Below are 21,393 nucleotides of genomic sequence, written 5' to 3'. Positions count from 1 at the left end.
GGCTTCAAAAACTTTCTGCGGTAGAGAATTCCACAGGTTAATCACTCTCTGAGTGAAGAAGTTTCTCCTCATCTCGATCCTAAATGGCTTAGCCCTTACCCTTAGATTGTGTCCCCTGGTTCTGGACTTCCACAACATCGGGAATGTTCTTCCTGCCTCGAACCTGTCCAATCCCGTCAGAATTTTATATGTTTCTATGAGAACCACTCTCATTCTTCTAAACTCCAGTGGATACAAGCCCAGTTGATCCAGTCTCTCCTCATATGTCAGTCCTGCCATCCCGGGAATCAGTCTGGTGAACCTTCCCTGCATACACTCAATAGCAAGAACGTCCTTCCTCAGATTAGGAGACCAAAACTGAACACAATATTCCAGCTGAGGCCTCACTAAGGCCGTGCACAACTGCAGTAAGACCTCCCTGCTCCTATACTCAAATCCCCTAGCTATGAAGGCCAACATACCATTTGCCTTCTTCACCGCCTGCTGAATCTGCATGGCAATTTTCTGATGACTGATGTACCATGACACCCAGGTCTCGCTGCACCTCCCCTTTTCCTAATCTGCCGCCATTCAGATAATATTCTTTTTCTTTTCACATATCTATAGAAGCTTTTGCAGTCCGTTTTTATGTTCCCAGCAAGCTTCCTCTCATACTCTATTTTCCCCCTCCTAATTAAACCCTTTGTCTTCCGCTGCTGTATTACAAAATTCTCCCAGTGCTCAGGGTTGCTGCTTTTTCTGGCCAATTTAGATGCGTCTTCCTTGGATTTAACACTATCCTTAATTTGGCTTGTTAGCCACGGTTGAGCCACCTTCCCCGTTTTATTTTTACTCCAGTCAGGGATGTGCAATTGTTGAAGTTCATCCATGTGATCTCTAAATGTTTGCCATTGCCTATCCACCATCAACCCTTTAAGTATCACTCGCCAGTCTATTCTAGCCAATTCACGTCTCATACCATCGAAGTTACCTTTCCTTAAGTTCAGGACCCTAGTCTCTGAATTATCTGTGTCACTCTCCATCTTAATAAAGAATTCTACCATATTATGGTCACTCCTCCCCAAGGGGTCTCGCACAACAAGATTGCTAATTAGTCTTTTCTCATTACACATCATCCAGTCTAGGATGGCCAGCCTCCTCGACATATTGGTCTAGAAAATCATCCCTAATACACTCCAGGAAATCCACCTCCACTGCATTGCTACCAATTTGGTTCGCCCAATCAATATGTAGATTAATGTCGCCCATGATAACTGCTGTACCTTTATTGCACGCATCCCTAATTTCTTGTTTGATGCTGTCCCCAACCTCACTACTACTGTTTGGTGGTCTGTACACAACCCCCACTAGCGTTTTCTGCCCTTTGGTATTCCATAGCTCCACCCATACCGATTCCACATCATCCAAGCTAATGTCCTTCCTTACTATTGCATTAATTTCCTCTTTAGCCAGCAACCCCACCCCACCTTCTTTTTCTTTCTGTCTATTCTTCCTAAATGTTGAATATCCCTGGATGTTGAGTTCCCAGCCTTGGTCACCCTGGAGTCATGTCTCCATAATCGTTAATAGCTGTCTGCACAGTTAATTCATCCACCTTATTACGAATACTCCTCGCATTGAGGCTTAGAGCCTTCAGGCTTGTCTTTTTAACACACCTTGCCCCTTTAGAATTTTGCTGTAATGTGGCCCTTTTTGATTTCTACCTTGGGTATCTCTGCCCTCCACTTTTACTATTCTCCTTTCGATCTTTTGCTTCTGCCCCCATTTTATTTCCCTCTGTCTCCCTGCAGAGGTTCCCATCCCGCTGCCATATTAGTTTAACACCTCCCCAACAGCACTAGCAAACACTCCCCCTAGAACATTGGTTCCGGTCCTGCCCAGGTGCAGACTGTCCGGATGTTGCTGGTCCCACCTCGCCCAGAACCAGTTCCAATGTCCCAGGAATTTGAATCCCTCCCTCTTGCATCATTCGTCAAGCCACGTATTCATCTTAGCTATCCTGCTATTTCTACTCTGACTAGCACGTGGCACTGGTAGCAATCCTGAGATTACTACTTTTGAGGTCCTACTTTTTAATTTAACTCCTAGCTCCCTAAATTCAGCTTGTAGGACCTCATCCCACTTTTTACCTATATCGTTGGTACAGATATGCACCACGACAACTGGCTGTTCACCCTCCCCCTCCAGAATGCCCTGCAGCTGTTCCGAGACATCCTTGACCCTTGCACCAGGGAGGCAACATACCATCCTGGAGTCTCGGTTGCGACCACAGAAACGCCTATCTATCCTCTTACAATAGAATCCCGTACCACTATAGCTCTCCCACTCTTTTTCCTGTCCTCCTGTGCAACAGAGCCACCCACGGTGCCATGAACTTGGCTGCTGGTGCCTTCCCCTGGTGAGCCATCTCCCCCAACAATATCCAAAGCGGTATATCTGTTTTGGTAGGTGATGACCATAGGGGACTCCTGCACTGCCTTCCTCCTGCTCTGCCTGATTGTCACCCACCCCCTAGCTGCCTTTGTAACCTTTACCTGTGGTGTGACCAACTCAATGAATGTGCTATCCACGACATCCTCAGCATCACGCATGCTCCAGACTGAATCCATCCGTAGCTCCAGTGCCGTCATGTGGTCTAACAGGAGCTGCAGCTGAATACACTTCCTGCACACATAGTCGTCAGGGACACTGGAAGCGGAGCTAGGAGATTCTTCATGAGGCCATAGCTGGTTGCCCCACAGAAAATTAGGAGGATACCACTTCGTTTGGCAGCATTCTCGTCCCCTTCTAGCTCGTTGGCCACAAAGTATTGGTCGAGTCTCTGCATGAAGGCCTCCCAATCATCCCCTTCTGAGAACTGCTCCAGGATACCAACTGTTCTTTGCATTTTCGCGCGGTTGTTCGTTACCTCGTCACCAATTGATACGTTCACAGTAAGGAATGAAACAGTACTGTGTACAATGAGCAAGTGTGAACTGAGCTCCTTTAATGAGACGCCAGAGTGCAGGTACCTCGTGGATGACCTGCTTATATACCGTGTTCCCAAGGGATGCTGGGATCCCTTGGGACTCCCAACGGGTAGGCTCTCTGGTGATAGTGTAATACAGGTAACAAAGGGGTTAAATACATAACAAAATGGATTTCCGATTCCAGAAACCTTGAGCTTGTTGCATTGCAGTATTCCTTGCAATAGAGATTTTACTCTTTAATTTCTCTTTATTCCTTCCAAATCTTTTCACCTCCAGCCAGAATAACCGGCCATGCATATGGTCCACTTCCATCTTCAACAAAAGGTAAAGTAGATATGGCTTACAATCTCATTCATGCTTGGAGTTATTTACTCCTGATTTAACGGGGGCAAGTGGGTGTTTGTGACCAGGGAAAGGAAGGGGAAGCCTGGGACAAGGTGGTCCCAAGATTCCCTTGCTGGGCCTGGACAAGCAATTCTGCTCTTCTTGGCCCATAAGGAAGACTAAAAAAGTCTGAAACCCTTACCTACCCGTGCCTCTTCTGACCCACGATCCATCGCCTGGCCGGTACGGCCTGCCGGGTACGTGTCACTTATCCCCCGCTCAGGCCTCAGACTAATATTACATTTGGCACTGATCTGCCTATGTAAAGCATGACCCCGCTACTTTCCTGTGGGTGTCCTGCTCACCCGCTGAAAACATTGGGCTTTATCTTGGCCTGAAGGGCAGGCAGCGGGAGCACAGAGTAAATCAACTACCTCCCTGCCCAGTTTCCACCATTGAGGCTATAACTTTACTTCAAAATGTTACCAGTTTTTGGGCCCAAGTTTCGGGCTGCGCCATGGATGCCCGTTTTTCGCGCCACAAAGTGCGCCTAAAAAAAACTTACGGATTCTCCGGCTCCCTGCTGGTCCTCGAGTCAGGCGCGGCGCAGCACGAGCAGTTGGGGGCGGAGCTAGGTCCCTGCACTGAAAACAGTGCCAGGACCTTTGCACATGCGCGCTACAGTGGGCGCGCATGTGCAGTAGCTCCAGACGGCCAAAACTGCGTGGGAGGGGCCCGAAGCACGCAGCCCCATGCCCTGGCCTAATGGCCTCACTGGGACTGCGTGCATAAGGCCTGCTCCCATGTCCATCTCCTGCTTCCTCCTGACCCGACTTGACTCCCGCTCCCCCCCCCCCCCCTCCCCCGCACCCGGACCCCGACCCGACTCCCGCTCCCCGCCCCCCCCACCCGGACCCAACCCGCTGTTCCCCCACCCGACCTGACCTCCCTCTCCCTCCCTCCCTCCTCCGACCCGAACCGACCTTCCTCCGCCCCCCCGACCCGACCCGCACTCCCCCCGACCCGACCTCCCGACCCCGGACCCAACCCAACACCACCTACCTGTAAATCTGGTGCTGGGGACGGGCCCTACCCGAAGTCTTGGGCCCGGCCCGTTCAGCCTCCCCCCACCACTCTTCTCCTCCCCCCCCCTTATCCCTTACCCTCCCCCCCTTCTCCCTTACACCCCCCTTCTCCTTTCCCCCCCTTTCCCCTTCCCCTTTCCCCTTCTCCTCTCCCCCCCTTTCCCTCTCCCCCCCTTTCCCCTTCTCCTCTCCCCCCCTTTCCCCTTCTCCTCTCCCCCCCTTTCTCCTTCTCCTCTCCCCCCCTTTCCCCTTCTCCTCATCCCCCCTTTCCCCTTCTCCTCTTCCCCCTCCTTTCCCCTTCTCCTCTTCCCCCCTTTCCCCTTCTCCTCTTCCCCCCCTTTCCCCTTCTCTTCCCTCCCGTTACCCTTCTCCTCTTCCCTTCTCCTCTTTCCCCTTCTCTTCCCCCCCTTTCCGCTTTTCCTCTCCCACCCCTTTCCGCTTCTCCTCTCCCACCCCCCTTTCCCCTTCTCCTCTCCCACCCACTTTCCCCTTCTCCTCTCCAACCCACTTTCCCCTTCTCCTCTCCAACCCCCTTTCCCCTTCTCCTCTCCCACCTTTCCCCTTCTCACATCCCCACTTCTTCACCTCCTCCCCCCTCCCCTTCTCCTCCCCCCCCTCCACCTCCTCCTCCTCCCACCTCCTCCTCCTCCTCCCCCCCTCCTCCTCCTCCCCCCTCCCCTTCTCCTCTTCCCCCCCTCCACCCCCCTCCCCTCCCCTTCTCCTCTTCCCTCCCCTTCCCCCTCCTCCCCCCATCCACCTCCCCCCATCCCCTTCTCCTCCTCCCCCCATCCCCCTCCTCCCCTCCCCTTCTCCTCCTCCTCCCCCCTCCCCTCCCCTTCTCCTCCTCCCCCCCCCTCCTCCTCCTCCCCCCTCCCCTCCCCTTCTCCTCCTCCCCCCCTCCTCCTCCTCCCCCCTCCCCTCCCCTTCTCCTCCTCCCCCCCTCCTCCTCCTCCCCCCTCCCCTCCCCTCCCCTTCTCCTCCTCCCCCCTCCATCTCCTCCCCCCGACCCCTTCTCCTCCTCCCCTTCTCTCCTCCCCCCCTCCACCTCCTTCCCCCTCCCCTCCCCTCCCCTTCCCCCCCTCCCATTCTCCTCCTCCCCCCCTTCCCTCCCCACTCCCCCTTCTCCCCCATCCCTCCCTCCCCATCCCCTCGCTGTCAGAGACACTGACAGACAGAGAGTGAGAGACACACACAGACAGATAGGGAGATGGAGACACTGACAGAGACACACTTGGGGGGGGGGGCATCCCAGCACGCTGTTGGAGGGCTCCCGGTGCTGCAGTCAGTAAGTAGAAAATGTTTTATTTATTGATTTTAAAAAAAATTATTTCTTCTTAATTTTTTTTGATTGATTTATTGGTTGATTTATTGATGTTTTTATCATTTATTATTGATGATGGCTCTTTATTTGTAAAACTGAAGTGTTTAATGTTTGTAAACTTCCCTTTAAACCCCCCCCCCGCCCCCCATTTCAGACGCCTGATTTGTAACCTACACCTGATTTTCTAAAGTGTAGACAAGGTTTTTTCGAGCGTACAAAAATCTTCACTTACTCCATTCTAAGTTAGTTTGGAGTAAGTTTTCACTGCCGAAACTTTGAAAACAGGCGTAAGTGGCTGGACACGCCCCCTCTTGAAAAAAAAATTCTGTTCCATAGTGAAACTGTTCTAACTGACTCGAACTGGAGCAAACTAAATGCCGAGAATTTGAATTTCTAAGATACTCCGTTCTACACCAGTTGCTCCAAAAAATCAGGAGCAACTGAGGCCTAAACTTGGGCCCTTTCATTCTGCAATGCTGATGTGTACCATCTAATATGATTGTCAATTGCTGTCACATCACAATATCATCAGCAACAACCGCATTCAATAAAAGTGATGAGGCAGTTTTCTTGAAGAAATATTTAATGCATCTATTATAGGGTCTAACACAGTTCAGAGATGATGATACGTGAGACCAAAGATTTTTTTCACTGCAGCTGTTCCTAAGGAACCATCCAGGATCTTCCATGAAGATCCTTTCCATTGATTTGCAAACACTGTTTCAAGGAAAAGACATACAGAAGTATATGAACAGCGGGGGTTTTCTGACTGTGCAGGTAACAGCCCATCGTTATATGTACATTGAAATTAAATGTGGGGTCGAGGGAGGTTGCAGGAATGGGAAACGAGGGGCAGAAAACCCCAGCAATCATCTTTCACTGTTTCATACAACAACATTGCCAATATAATCACTTTTCCTTGTGCAATAATACTAAGTGACTGTATTCTTTATATCAAACAATAATATAGAAGATTATTGTATTCCATTGAAACGTTTGCCCAAATTATTATTCCTCAAATCTAATTTAAACTTTTGTTCCCTCCAAATTCGCAGCATCATCTACCACTGGTAAGTTCATTAATGCATGTTGTGTTTTCAACTCAATCTATCAAATACCGTGCTGGTTCTTTATAGACTTCTCTATAAGTTAATGATTCACAATGCGAATCATTCCTCCATTACATTTAGTTCAGGTGTCCTTGTTAGGTTATCCTATCTCGCTGATTTCTAATCCTGATACTACATGTATCAAACTGATTCGCTTCCTCACTTTAAAATCACTCATCTCCACATCTAGCTTTCATTTTACTCGTTGCCTTCCCCTTCTCCAATCTTACTGATTTAACACTCGAGATATATTTGTGTGGCAATGTTTGATATATGATATGGCCATGGTGAAGGACACCAGTGTGTGGTGCAAAACAGAGGTGGTGGAGGATGGGAGGCAAATCAAGGAGTGGTTGTTGGGTGGCTTGGCTATTAATGGTCTGTAGATTTGCAGGAGGAAGGGAATATCCACAGTTTTAGGATCAATGGAAAGAGTGAGCTGGAGAAGGCAGTGCTATCACTTTGGTGTTACACAGCGTGAAGATGAAGGGAGAAGAATGATGAGCAAAGAAAAAGTGTAATCTCATCAAAACTTTGCAATCAGTAAAATCTAAGCTGAACTAACTCATGTAATCACATTCCTTATCCAAGTCAGCAAACACAGTGATCAATGGTTTGCCAGATTTGCTACAATCTATCAGGTTGATTCTTCGTACAGATGGTTTATATATATATATATAGACTACTGGAATCATAGAAATTAGACCCAAACAGAGACCATTCATCCCATCAGTTATGCAACAGTGCTCGCTCTTTTAATGGAGTGATATACTTTAATCACATTTCCTTCGCCATTTCCTACATCTTTTCATCTTCTTCCTTTCCATATATTTATCCAGTTCCCTTTTAACAATGATTCAGTATCTGCCAGCACCCATTTGTGAAAGAGCTTTTCATGTTCTAATTACTCTCAGTATGAATCTTTCTTTGAAGTTCCTGATTGATTCTTCTGCTGGTAATCCTGATTCGGGTCTCTAAATTACTGATCGGCTACACAGTGGAAGCAACCTTTGACAATTCATTCTCTCCAAAACGTTTAGAAATATCCATTCACTTTTTGATTTAGGATGGGAACCAATACAGGGAGACAGAGGGAAATAAAAAGGAGACAAAAACAAAAGACAGAAAAGAGATGAGTAAAAGTGGAAGGCAGAGAAACCAAAGGCAAAAAACAAAAAGGGCCACTGAATATAAAGGGACTGCAGGAGTGGTCAAAACTAAAAATCATGGTTTAACAACTAGGATGACAACACTCTACCTAAATGCACGCAGCATTCGAAATAAAGTAAATGAGATGATGGCACAAATCATTACAAATGGGTATGATTTGGTGGCCATTACAGAAACATGGTTGCAGGGTGGACAAGACTGGGAATTAAACATACAGGGGTATCTGACGATTCAGAAAGATAGACAAGAAGGTAAAGGAGGTGGGGTAGCTCTGTTAATAAAAGATGATATCAGGGCAGTTGTGAGGGATGATATTGGCTCCAATGAACAAAATATTGAATCATTGTGGGTGGAGATTAAAGATAGTAAGGGGAAAAAGTTACTGGTCAGCGTAGTTTATAGGCCCCCAAATAATAACTTCACGGTGGGGCGGGCAATAATCAAGGGAATAATGGAGGCATGTGAAAAAGGAACGGCAGTAGTTATGGGGGATTTTAACCTACATATCGATTGGTCAAATCAAATCGCATGGGGTAGCCTGGAGGAGGAATTCATAGAATGCATACGGGATTGTTTCTTAGAACAGTATGTAACAGAACCTACAAGGGAGCAAGCCATCTTAGATCTAGTCCGGTGTAATGAGACAGGAAAAATAAACGATCTCCTAGTCAAAGATCCTCTCGGAATGAGTGATCACAGTATGGTTGAATTTGTAATACAGATTGAGGATGAGGAAGTTGTGTCAGAAACGAGCGTACTATGCTTAAACAAAGGGATGAGGGCAGAGTTGGCTAAAGTAAACTGGAAACAAGGACTAAACGGTGGCACAATTGAGGAACAGTGGAGGACTTTTAAGGAGCTCTTTCATAGTGCGCAACAAAAATATATTCCAGTGAAAAAGAAGGGCGGCAAGAGAAGGGATAACCAGCCGTGGATAACCAAGGAAATAAAGGGAAGTATCAAATCAAAGACCAATGCGTATAAGGTGGTCAAGGTTAGTGGGAAACTAGAGGATTGGGAAAATTTTAAGCAACAGCAAAGAATGACGACAAAAGCAATAAAGAAAGGGAAGATAGATTACGAAGGTAAACTTGCGCAATACATAAAAACAGATAGTAAAAGCTTTTACAGATATATAAAACGGAAAAGTGTGACTAAAGTAAATGTTGGTCCCTTAGAAGATGAAAAGGGGGATTTAATAATGGGAAATATGGAAATGGCTGAGACCTTGAACAATTATTTTGCTTCCGTCTTCACAGTGGAAGACACAAAAACCATGCCAAAATTTGCAGACCACAGGAATGTGGGAAGGGAGGACCTTGAGACAATCACTATCACTAGGGGGGTAGTGCTGGACAGGCTAATGGGACTGAAGGTAGACAAGTCCCCTGGTCCTGATAAAATGCATCCCAGGGTATTAAAAGAGATGGCGGAAGTTATAGCAGATGCATTCGTTATAATCTACCAAAATTCCCTGGACTCTGGGGAGGTACCAGCGGATTGGAAAGCAGCTAATGTAACGCCTCTGTTGAAAAAAAGGGGGCAGGCAAAAGGCAGGTAACTATAGGCCGGTTAGTTTAACATCTGTAGTGGGGAAAATGCTTGAAACTATCATTAAGGAAGAAATAGCGGGACATCTAGATAGGAATAGTGCAATCAAGCAGACGCAGCATGGATTCATGAAAGGGAAATCATGTTTAACGAAATTACTGGAATTCTTTGAGGATATAACGAGCATGGTGGATAGAGGTGTACCAATGGATGTGGTGTATTTAGATTTCGAAAAGGCATTCGATAAGGTGCCACACAAAAGGTTACTGCAGAAGATAGAGGTACGTGGCGTCGGAGGAAATGTATTGGCATGGATAGAAAATTGGCTGGTGAACAGAAAGCAGAGAGTCGGGATAAATGGGTCCTTTTCCGGTTGGAAATCAGTGGTTAGTGGTGTGCCACAGGGATCAGTGCTGGGACCACAACTGTTTACAATATACATAGATGACCTAGAAGAGGGGACAGAGTGTAGTGCAACAAAATTTGCAGATGACACTAAGATTAGTGGGAAAGCGGGTTGTGTAGAGGACTCAGAGGCTGCAAGGAGATTTGGACAGGTTAAGCGAATGGGCTAAGGTTTGGCAGATGGAATACAATGTCGGAAAGTATGAGGTCATACACCTTGGGGGGGAAAAAAAACAGTAAAAGGGAATATTATTTGAATGGGGAGAAATTACAACATGCTGTGGTGCAGAGGGACCTGGGGGTCCTTGTGCATGAAACTCTTTTGAGTTTACCTGCAAAAACATAAACATTAAAACCATGCCACCCGACCTGGGTGACACAGCAGACATTTTCAAGGCCTTTTTTTTTTTTGGGGGCGCTAAAATCTAATTTTTCCAGTGCCCCCTATAAAAGGGGAGGGGGACACTAAAAGCACCGGCAATGAAAACAAATTAAACTTTAAAATGTAAAATCAAATTAAAATTTGGTTGCCGGGCGTGATGATGCACTCCAGTCCCTCCGGTGCCCACCTCTCGCGGAAGGCCGCGAGCGTACCGGTGGACACCGCGTGCTCCATCTCCAAGGACACCCTGGACCGGATGTAAGAGCGGAAGAGAGGCAGGCAGTCAGGTTGAACGACCCCCTCGACCGCCCGCTGCCTGGACCGGCTGATGGCACCCTTGGCCGTGCCCAGGAGCAGTCCTACGAGGAGGCCCTCGGACCTACCCGCTCCCCTCCGCACAGGGTGCCCAAAGATCAGGAGAGTGGGACTGAAGTGCAGCCAGAATTTCAGGAGCAGCCCCTTCAAATAATGGAACAGGGACTGCAACCTTGTGCACTCAATAAAAACATGGAACACGGACTCCTCCTTGTGCATGAAACTCTTTTGAGTTAACCTACAAAAACATAAAACATTAAAACCATGCCACCCGACCTGGGTGACACAGCAGACATTTTCAAGGCCCCTTTTTTTTTTGGTTTTTGTTTTTTTTTTTGGGGTGCTAAAATCAAATTTTATAGTGCCCCCTATAAAAGGGGAGGGGGACACTAAAAGCACCGGCAATTAAAACAAATTAAACTTTAAAACGTAAAATCAAATTAAAATTTGGTTGCCTGGCGTGATGATGCACTCCAGTCCCTCCGGTGCCCACCTCTCGCGGAAGGCCGCGAGCATACCGGTGGACACCGTGTGCTCCATCTCCAAGGACACCCTGGACCGGATGTAAGAGCGGAAGAGAGGCAGGCAGTCAGGTTGAACGACCCCCTCGACCGCCCGCTGCCTGGACCGGCTGATGGCACCCTTGGCCGTGCCCAGGAGCAGTCCTACGAGGAGGCCCTCGGACCTACCCGCTCCCCTCCGCACAGGGTGCCCAAAGATCAGGAGAGTGGGACTGAAGTGCAGCCAGAATTTCAGGAGCAGCCCCTTCAAATAATGGAACAGGGACTGCAACCTTGTGCACTCAATAAAAACATGGAACACGGACTCCTCCTTGTGCATGAAACTCTTTTGAGTTAACCTACAAAAACATAAAACATTAAAACCATGCCACCCGACCTGGGTGACACAGCAGACATTTTCAAGGCCCCTTTTTTTTTTGGTTTTTGTTTTTTTTTTTGGGGTGCTAAAATCAAATTTTATAGTGCCCCCTATAAAAGGGGAGGGGGACACTAAAAGCACCGGCAATGAAAACAAATTAAACTTTAAAACGTAAAATCAAATTAAAATTTGGTTGCCGGGCGTGATGATGCACTCCAGTCCCTCCGGTGCCCACCTCTCGCGGAAGGCCGCGAGCGTACCGGTGGACACCGTGTGCTCCATCTCCAAGGACACCCTGGACCGGATGTAAGAGCGGAAGAGAGGCAGGCAGTCAGGTTGAACGACCCCCTCGACCGCCCGCTGCCTGGACCGGCTGATGGCACCCTTGGCCGTGCCCAGGAGCAGTCCTACGAGGAGGCCCTCGGACCTACCCGCTCCCCTCCGCACAGGGTGCCCAAAGATCAGGAGAGTGGGACTGAAGTGCAGCCAGAATTTCAGGAGCAGCCCCTTCAAATAATGGAACAGGGGCTGCAACCTTGTGCACTCAATAAAAACATGGAACACGGACTCCTCCTTGTGCATGAAACTCTTTTGAGTCCTTGTGCATGAAACTCTTTTTTTTTGGAGTTCACCTGCAAAAACATAAAACATGTATCCGTGCCACCCGACCTGGATGACACACACAAGACATTTACAAGGCCCCTTTTTTATTTATTTTTTTGTGTTTTTTTTTTTGGGGCACTAAAATCAAATTTTTCCTTTTTCCAGTGCCCCCTATAAAAGGAGAGGGGGACACTAAAAGCACCGGCAATTAAAACAAATTAAACTTTAAAACGTAAAATCAAATTAAAATTTGGTTGCCGGGCGTGATGATGCACTCCAGTCCCTCCGGTGCCCACCTCTCGCGGAAGGCCGCGAGCGTACCGGTGGACACCGCGTGCTCCATCTCCAAGGACACCCTGGATCGGATGTAAGAGCGGAAGAGAGGCAGGCAGTCAGGTTGAACGACCCCCTCGACCGCCCGCTGCCTGGACCGGCTGATGGCACCCTTGGCCGTGCCCAGGAGCAGTCCTACGAGGAGGCCCTCGGACCTACCCGCTCCCCTCCGCACAGGGTGCCCAAAGATCAGGAGAGTGGGACTGAAGTGCAGCCAGAATTTCAGGAGCAGCCCCTTCAAATAATGGAACAGGGGCTGCAACCTTGTGCACTCAATAAAAACATGGAACACGGACTCCTCCTTGTGCATGAATCCCAAAAGGTTAGTTTGCAGGTGCAGCAGGTAATCAGGAAGGCGAATGGAATGTTGGCCTTCATTGCGAGAGGGATGGAGTACAAAAGCAGGGAGGTCCTGCTGCAACTGTATAAGGTATTGGTAAGGCCACACCTGGAGTACTGAGTGCAGTTTTGGTCACCTTACTTAAGGAAGGATATACTAGCTTTGGAAGAGGTACAGAGACGATTCACCAGGCTGATTCCAGAAATGAGGGGGTTACCTTATGATGATAGATTGAGTAGACTGGGTCTTTACTCGTTGGAGTTCAGAAGGATGAGGGGTGATCTTGTAGAAACATTTAAAATCATGAAAGGGATAGACAAGATAGAGGCAGAGAGGTTGTTTCCACTGGTAGGGGAGACTGGAACTAGGGAGCACAGCCTCAAAATACGGAGGAGCCAATTTAAAACCGAGTTGAGAAGGAATTTCTTCTCCCAGAGGGTTGTGAATCTGTGGAATTCTCTGCCCAAGGAAGCAGTTGAGGCTAGCTCATTGAATGTTTCATTCAAGCCACTCTTCATATTGGTTCCTCTAAAATCTGGAATTATTCCTGTCAATCGTTACTGAATCACATCTATGTCTCTGCTATGTTTGATGTCATGAGACAGAAGACTCTCCTGTGGCTTAACCAATATCTTATATAAATTCAACATCATTTTCTTCCTTTTCTCAATTCAAAGTGACCATACTACAAGACCCAGAATTCCATTTGCCTCATGATGGCCTATTCCAGTTGAACTCCCAATTTAAAAGATATCTATATCGGCACCTCTTGATGCCAGCACTCTGGTTAAGATTTTGCACAATTAGGGCAGCAAGGTAATCAGGCATATTATCAGCAGCAGCATGAAAAAGAGGTCGAGGACAATTCAGCGTCAGCTGCAGCATCAATTCATGCTAAGCTGATACGGGAGAACTTCTCTTGCCTTTGTATTATGTCCTGCACAGCCCATGAACAGCCCTGACAACATCTCTCCTTTCCCACCACACAGCTGGCAGGGCAGGTTGATATGGTGGTTTATATATGTTTTCTTGTGATTGTAAATAGAAGAATAGAATATAAAAGCAAAGAGATCATGCTAGAACTTCATAAATCGTTGGTTAGGCCCCAGCTAGACAGTTCTTGGACAGTTCTGGGCACCACACTTCAGGAAAGATGCAAAGGCCTGGGAAAAGGTACAGAGGAGCTTTACCAGGATGTTACCAGGGTTGAGGGACTTAAGTTAAGAGGTTGGAAAAGTTAAGACAGTTCTCACTGGAACAGTCGTGCCCTAATAGAGGTTTTCAAGATCATGAATGAGAAAAACTATTAGCTCGGACGAGTGGGTCTATAACCAGGAGTCATCGATTCAAAATCATTGGCAAAGGATCTAGGGGGACAATGAGGAGATGTTTTTTCACTCAGTGTTTGGGATCTGGAACGCTCTATCTGAAAAGGTAGTGGAAGCTTTTTTTAAATTCGTTCACGGGATGTGGGCGTCGCTTGCAAGGCAAGCATTTATTGCCCATCCCTAATTGCGCTTGAGAAATTGACAGTGAGCCGCCGCCTTGAACCGCTGTAGTCCGTGTGGTGAAGGTACTCCCTCAGTTCTGTTAGCTAGGGAGTCCCAGGATTTTGACCCAGTGATGATGAATGAACTATGATATATTTCCAAGTCAGGATGATGTGTGACTTGCAGGGGAACTTCCAGTAGCTGGTGTTCCCATGAGTCTGTCACCCTTGTCCTTATAGGCGATAGAGGTCGCAGGTTTGGAAGGTACTGTCAAAGAAGTCTTGCTGAAGTGCTGCAGTGAATCTTGTAGATAGTAAACACTTCAGCCACGGTGTACCAATGGTGGAGGGACTGAATCTTTAAGATGATGGAGTGCCAATCAAGCAGGTTGCTTTGTCTTGGATGATGTTGAGCTTTTGAGTGCTCGAGCTTCACTCCTCCATGCAAGTGGAGAGTATTCCATCACACCCCTCACTTGTACTTTGTTAATGGTGGAAAGGTTTGAGGAGTCAGGAGGTGAGTCATTCGCCACAGAATATCCAGCCACTGACCTGCTCTTGTTGCCACTGTATTTATCTGCCTGGTCCAGTTATGTTTCTGGTCAACGGTGACCACTGGATGTTAATAGCGGGAGATTCAGCAATGGTAATGCCATTGAATGTCAAGTGGAGGTGGTTAGACTCTCTCTTGTTGGGGATGGTCATTGCCTGGAACTTGTTTGGTGCGAATGTTACTTGCTACTTATCAGCCAAGCCAGAATATTGTCCAGGTCTTGCTGCGTGTGGGCACACACTGATTCATTATCTGAGGAGTTCTGAATGGTACTGAATACTGTGCAATTATGAGCGAACATCCCCACTTCTAACCTTATGATAGAGGGAAGGTCAGTGATGAAGCAGCTGAAGATGGTTGGTCCCAGGACACCACCTTAAAAAACTCTTGCACTAATATTCTGGGCTGAGATAATTGTTTACTACCATTCATGACTGGAAGAGTCAGGACTGCAAAATTTCGATCTGATCCATTGGATGTGCGATCCTTACTTCTGTCTATAGCATTCTGCTTCCGCTGATCAGTAGTCCTGAGTTGTAGCTTCATTAGGATGGCAAATCATTTTTAGGTACACCTGGTGCTGCTCCGGGCATGCTCTTTTATATTCCTCTTTGAACCAGGTTTGGTCTCCTAACTTGATCATAATGGTAGAGTGAGGGTATGCGGTTAGATTGTGGTGGAATACAATTCTGCTGCTGTTGATGTCTCACAGCGCCTCATGGATGACCAGTTTTGAGTTTCTAGATCTGTTCTGAATCTATCCCATTTAGCACTGTGGTAGACGATTGAGGTTATCCTCAGTGTGAAGACGGGACTTTATCTCCACAGGGACTGAGTGGTGATCACTCGAACATCCTCACCTCTGGGTATGGAAAGATGCATCTGTGACAGATAGACTGTTGAGGACTAGGCCGGTTGACCTGTCCACTTTGATTCTTATCATAGTTTGTTGTAGGAGTTTGGCAAAACTGAGTCGCTTGCTAGGCAATTTCAGAGGGCAGTTGGTCTGGGGTCACACCTAAAGGACATTAGGGTTTTACGACAATACAATACTTTCATGCTCACCATTCCACATTTGCATAATTCAAACTCTGCAGCTGCCATGGTCGGATGTGAACTCATGTCTCTGGATCACTAGTCCAGTAACATAACGACTATGCTACTGTACCCTTACAATTCCATGAATAATTTTAAAAGGGAGATGGACAGGTACTTGAGGATGAGGACAAAAAGCAGGGATGTGGGACTAAGCACGACTGCTCTTTCCAAGACAGGATTTCATCTCCACAAGGACAATGCGGTGGTCAACGCTACCACTACTGTCACGCACAGATGTACTGCAACAGGTAGATTGGTGACGACGAGGTGAAGTCCATAAGAACATAAGAAATATAAGCAGAAGTAGGCCATTTGGCCCCTTGAGCCTGCTCTGCCATTCAATAAGATTATAGCTGATGTGATCTTGGCCTCAACTCCACTTTCCTGCCTGTTGCCCATAACCCTCGACTCCCTTGTAGTTCAAAAATCTGTCTGCCTCAACCTTGAATATATTAAATGATTCAGCCTCCACAGCTCTCTGGGGTAGAGAATTCAAAAGATTCATGACCCTCAGAGAAGAAATGCCTCCTCAGCTCCGTCATAAATGTACGACCGCTTATTCTGAAAATATGCCCCATAATTCTAGATTCCCCCACGAGGGGAAACATCCTCTCAGCATCGAGCCTGTTAAGCCCCTCAGAATCTTATATGTTTCATTAAGATCACCTCTCATTCTTCTAAACTCCAATGAGTAAAGCCCCAACCTGCTGAATCTTTCCTCATAAGACAACCCTTTCGTCTCCGGAATCAAATTAGTGAATCTTCTCTGAACTGCCTCCAATGCAAGTATATCTCTCCTTAAATACGGAGACCAGAACTGTTCGGAGTTCTCTAGATGTGGTCTCACCAACAGTCTCACTTGTACAGGTGTAGCAAAAATGCGCTGCTTTCATACTCCATCCCCCCCTTGCAAGAAATGCCAACATTCCACTTGCCTTCCTAAATTACTTGCTGTACCTGCATGCTAACTTTTTGTGTTTCAAGTATGATAACACCCAGATCCTTCTGTACTGCAGTATTCTGCAGTCTCTCTCCATTTAAATCATATTCTGCTTTTCTATTCTTTCTACCAAAGTGGATAACCTCACATTTTCCCACATTATACTCCATCCGCCAAATTTTTGCACTCACTTAACCTATCTATAGCCCTTTGCAGACTCTGTGTCCTCCTCACAACTTGCTTTCCCACCTATCTTTGTACCGTAGGTTGGTTCCCTCACCACCTGCTGCAGGCCCAGACTGGCAGCTAAGTCCTTCAGTACTCAGCTTCCTCGGTCAGTAGTGATGCTACCGAACTACTTTTGGTACTGGACATTGAAGTCCCCCACCCAGAGTATATTCTGTGCCCTTGCTACCCTCAGTGCTTCATCGAGGTGGTGTTCAACATGGAGGAGGACTGATTCATCAGCTGAGGGAGGGCACTAAGTGGTAATCAGCAGGAGCTTTCTTTGCCCATGCTCAACCTGAAGCCATGAGACTTCATGGGATCCGGCGTCAATGTTGAGGAATCCCAGGGCCACTCCCTCCCAACTGTATACCACTGTGCCGCCACCTCTGATGTGTCTTTCCTGCCGATGGGACAGAACATTGGCAGCGATGGTGATGGAGGAGTCTGGGACATTGGCTGAAAGGTATGATTCTGTGACTATGACTATGTCAGGTTGTTGCTCGATTAGTCTGTAGGACACCTCTCCCAATTTTGGCACAAGTCCCCAGATGCTGGTGAGGAGGACTTGGCTTGGCAGGGTCGACTGGCTGGGTGTGCCTTTGTCGTGTCTGAAGCTGGTGCCTAGGTCGATGCCGGTTGGTCCATCTGGTTTTATTCTATTGATTGATTGACTGAAGTGGACAATGTCACCATTAATATCTTGAAATCAGCAAGTCGTTTAAAATTTCAATGTGGTGAAGACATTAAATGCAACTGGCAAGCATGATGCCGTGTTGTATTTTGTGAAGTTCAGGCAGCAGTACATAGCATAACTCAGTGACTGCCTCACTTGATGGCCAATGCAGATAGGTCCCTTCTGACATTCATTCTTTCTCCCTGCATCCAATGACCCAGGTGGGTGGAAGCCAGCCACCTGCTATGGCAGTGTTCCTGCCACTCTCCTTTCTACAGAAACTTGCTTTCCTTCTCCAAATCCAACAGTGTCAATGGAATGCCTCTGGCCAACACTGGTTGTGGGTAAAAGGGTAAATAAGTGGGCATTAATGATTCACAGAGAACAACTGGTGGGGCACAAAAGAATATTAATACATGGAGTGACCTTGGTGGGCTCATTAGCTCTTATGTCTTGTTAGCTGATACTTGCCACTGCAAGAGCACAGAGTGGATTACTGTTGTTCACACACAGACATTGAAAAGTTCGCTTCCAGTATCAGTGACCCCAACTAGGACAACACTATGAGGTGGGAATTCATTACCGCACATTTTGAGGTGTAAATCCAGGCGGAGTGGGAAATATAGTGCCTTGAAAAAGTTAGCACCTGCCGGCGATAAATTTTGTTTAATCAGCACAAGAGCTGACGGGGCACTAAATCAGCCGTTACACACCTCACCTCGGGGGCGCTAATGGAAATCCTCGCATTAACTTCAATTTGGAATCCTGCTGTTGGTCTAGTAATGTACCCATTAAAGATTAAAATTCATTTGTTAGCAAGCTGTAATGGTAGGTCTGTCTGTCATTGCAAACTCAGGAGGATCACGCACCATGCTCTGTGTAAATGATGCACTGACTGACCTCCAAGGAAAGCGCTTCCTGGTCCCTTTAAGTAGCCACCAGTTAACGATGCTGGACTGTTTTTTCAGATGTGATTAGTGGCAGTCACTAAATGAGACGGCTGCACTGAATTTAGCGACCGGGATGCTCGCCCAGTCATTGCACCCGACTGACGTCATGATCAGCCTGATAGTCAGCAGCCAGGCGCTAGCGTTTCTGCCCCAGTTAGCCCTCAACTGAATTTTCCGGTGGAGCAAGAAAAGCTGCGCTCCCGGTCACTAAGCTATTACGCCGCTTTAACACCCCTTCTGACCACTAACAGCGGCACTGGACAACCGAATTTCCACCCCTCTGAATTTAACAAAAATACACCAGTATATTTGGATGAAGTAATAAACAAACAATACAATAAAAACTGGCCACACTGGCTTGAATCCCACAGGCCCTAATTTCCCTGCTGATTAGCCAAAGGGCAAAACTCTGCCAACACTATGGTTGGTCTCTCTGAGAGCCAAGAAAGTGGGATTTCCGGATGTAGATAGTCCCTGACCCCATCCCTAACACTGATCGCCTTGCTTGTAGCAGATGGAGGCTCTGCCCCACAATGCTGATCAGGAGCCATCATGGCCTGGCCTAAACTGTGGCTCTTCCAGCCAACACCCATGCAGATTATAGGCGTGCACTGAATACTCTGAAAATTGTGGTCCTAAAGTGCCTTTCTGTTGACTTGACAACTGGGCTTTTCTATTGAAAGATGGAATTAGTTTGTATTATCTGCACTTATACCTTGAAATACTTGCCTTCCAGCATCAATTACATCATCAATTTCGACAACAGGTATGACATTAGCAATATAGATTGAACAATATCTTCAGCATGAAGATGGAATAAAAATATACAAACTCAGGCCTAGGTTTTCTAATTGTAATGCCAATGCTAATGCATTCATTTTTAAGGGTTACTATCACCGTTATCAACAGGATACAGTAAAGTTGATGGAATTATCATTAACATTCTCCATGTTTAAACTTTCACCTATGCCAATAGTGACATAAATTTACCTTAGCAATGTCTAATATTCCTCATTTCAAATTATGATCTGTCTTTCAGAAGAAGAAATCTTTGGAGGCACCATCGGAAGTAAGCAATGTTTTAAGTTTACTTTATCCAGATAATGCAAAGTAGTGAAATTTTATTTAAGTTCAGTTGCACGGTATTAGTCTTTTTCACAGCTCAATCCTCAATTCTTGTAACAAGAAAAGCCCTTACACTGATCTATATTAACATGGCCATGTTCTCATTCTGTGGGATCCATTTTTCCCAGCATGAAGAAAATATTTTCACGTGCATTACAAAACCAGCAGACAGATTTTCCTGGCGTTAGCACTCAAATATTGCTTGAAAAATATTGTGCTAAAATACCGGCTAAATGGGCTTCTGAATGACAGAATTCAATAACTTATCAAATGAATATGAATTGAGGTATAATTTGGGATTAATCAGGAACAACTGATTTCCCATTAACTTGTTAACTGGTATTATCCATTGATTAAAATGGACCTTTTGATGCTCTCCACACTTACACCGTCAACTGTATCCTTTCCAGCATCGGGAACAACTGCAACTTCAACAGATATGGAATTTTACACAATTGTAACATGTACTAATTAATCATTCATAAAAATTATACAAATTAGGATTCATCACCTTCAAAAGATTACTTTGCAGCCTCAGCAATATTCTAAACCGCAGAAGTCATAAGAACATAAGAAATAGGAGCAGCAGTAGGCCATACGACCCCTGAAGCCTGTTCCCTCATTCAATCAGATCATGGCAGATCTTTGACCTCAACTCTACTTTCCCACCCGATCCCCATATCCCTTGATTCCCTTAGTGTCCAAAAATCTATCGGTCAGTCTTGAATGTACTCAACGACTGAGCATCCACAGCCCTTTTAGAAAATTCTAAAGAGTCACAACCCTCCGAGTGAAGAAATTACTCATCAGTTAAATTGCCGATCCCTTATCCTGAGACTATGGCCCCTCGTTCTAGACTCTCCAGCCAGGGGAACCAGCCTCTCCGCATTGTCATGTATATACTTTTGGGATCACTAGCCACTAGATGGCGTCACTGCTAGAGGCCATTGGGCTGCACGCACGTGTGTGCAGCCCAAGTATAAAAGGCCAGCCAATTTGTACATTAGTCACTTTGGGCCTTAATAAAGCAGAGTCAAGGTCATACCTCTTGGAGTTAAATAGTACTCAGTCGAACAGTTATTGCATACGCAACATTTGGCAACGATGCAGAAGTGAGCACAATTGGATTGTTGGAGCGATTTGTGGAAGAAGACTGGGCAGACTTTTTGAGCCAGTTTTTCGTGGCCAACAGAATGGAGGAGGTCAGCGATGCAGATTGGCGCCGGGCAGTGCTCCTCACGGTTTGTGCTCCAAAAATGTATGGCCTGATAAAGAATCTACTCCTGCCTGTGAGTCCAACAGAGAAGACGTATGAAGAATTGTGTACACTGGTACAGGACCACCTTAAGCCAAATGAAGGCATCATCATCATCTCGAGATACAGATTTTACATGTACGTTCGCTCACAGGGCCAGAATGCGGCGGAATTCGTTGCAGACCTGAGACGTCTAGCGGGACCGTGCATGTTCGGGGCTGTGTTGACAGACATGCTGAGGGAATTCTTCGTAATCGGCATCAACCATGAGGTGATCCTGTGTAAACTACTGGCGG

At 46.7% G+C, this 21,393-nt stretch overlaps 1 protein-coding gene across 1 annotated transcript in view; it reads left to right on the top strand.

The window, feature by feature from the left end:
• The window catches only part of LOC139279608 (GATA zinc finger domain-containing protein 14-like), a 319,765-nt gene that overhangs the window by 69,580 nt on the left and 228,792 nt on the right, over positions 1 to 21,393 (top strand). The window contains exons 17-20 of the mRNA XM_070898724.1: positions 3,246 to 3,293; positions 6,755 to 6,769; positions 19,454 to 19,483; positions 19,757 to 19,786. Coding sequence (XP_070754825.1) covers positions 3,246 to 3,293; positions 6,755 to 6,769; positions 19,454 to 19,483; positions 19,757 to 19,786 — 123 coding nt within the window. The remainder of the gene's footprint in view (positions 1 to 3,245; positions 3,294 to 6,754; positions 6,770 to 19,453; positions 19,484 to 19,756; positions 19,787 to 21,393) is intronic.

This window comes from Pristiophorus japonicus, chromosome 14, assembly GCF_044704955.1.
Source record: "Pristiophorus japonicus isolate sPriJap1 chromosome 14, sPriJap1.hap1, whole genome shotgun sequence".
NCBI lineage: Eukaryota > Metazoa > Chordata > Chondrichthyes > Pristiophoridae > Pristiophorus > Pristiophorus japonicus.
Note: the sequence above shows the minus strand (reverse complement) of the source record. Positions and strands in the feature narration are given on the sequence as shown.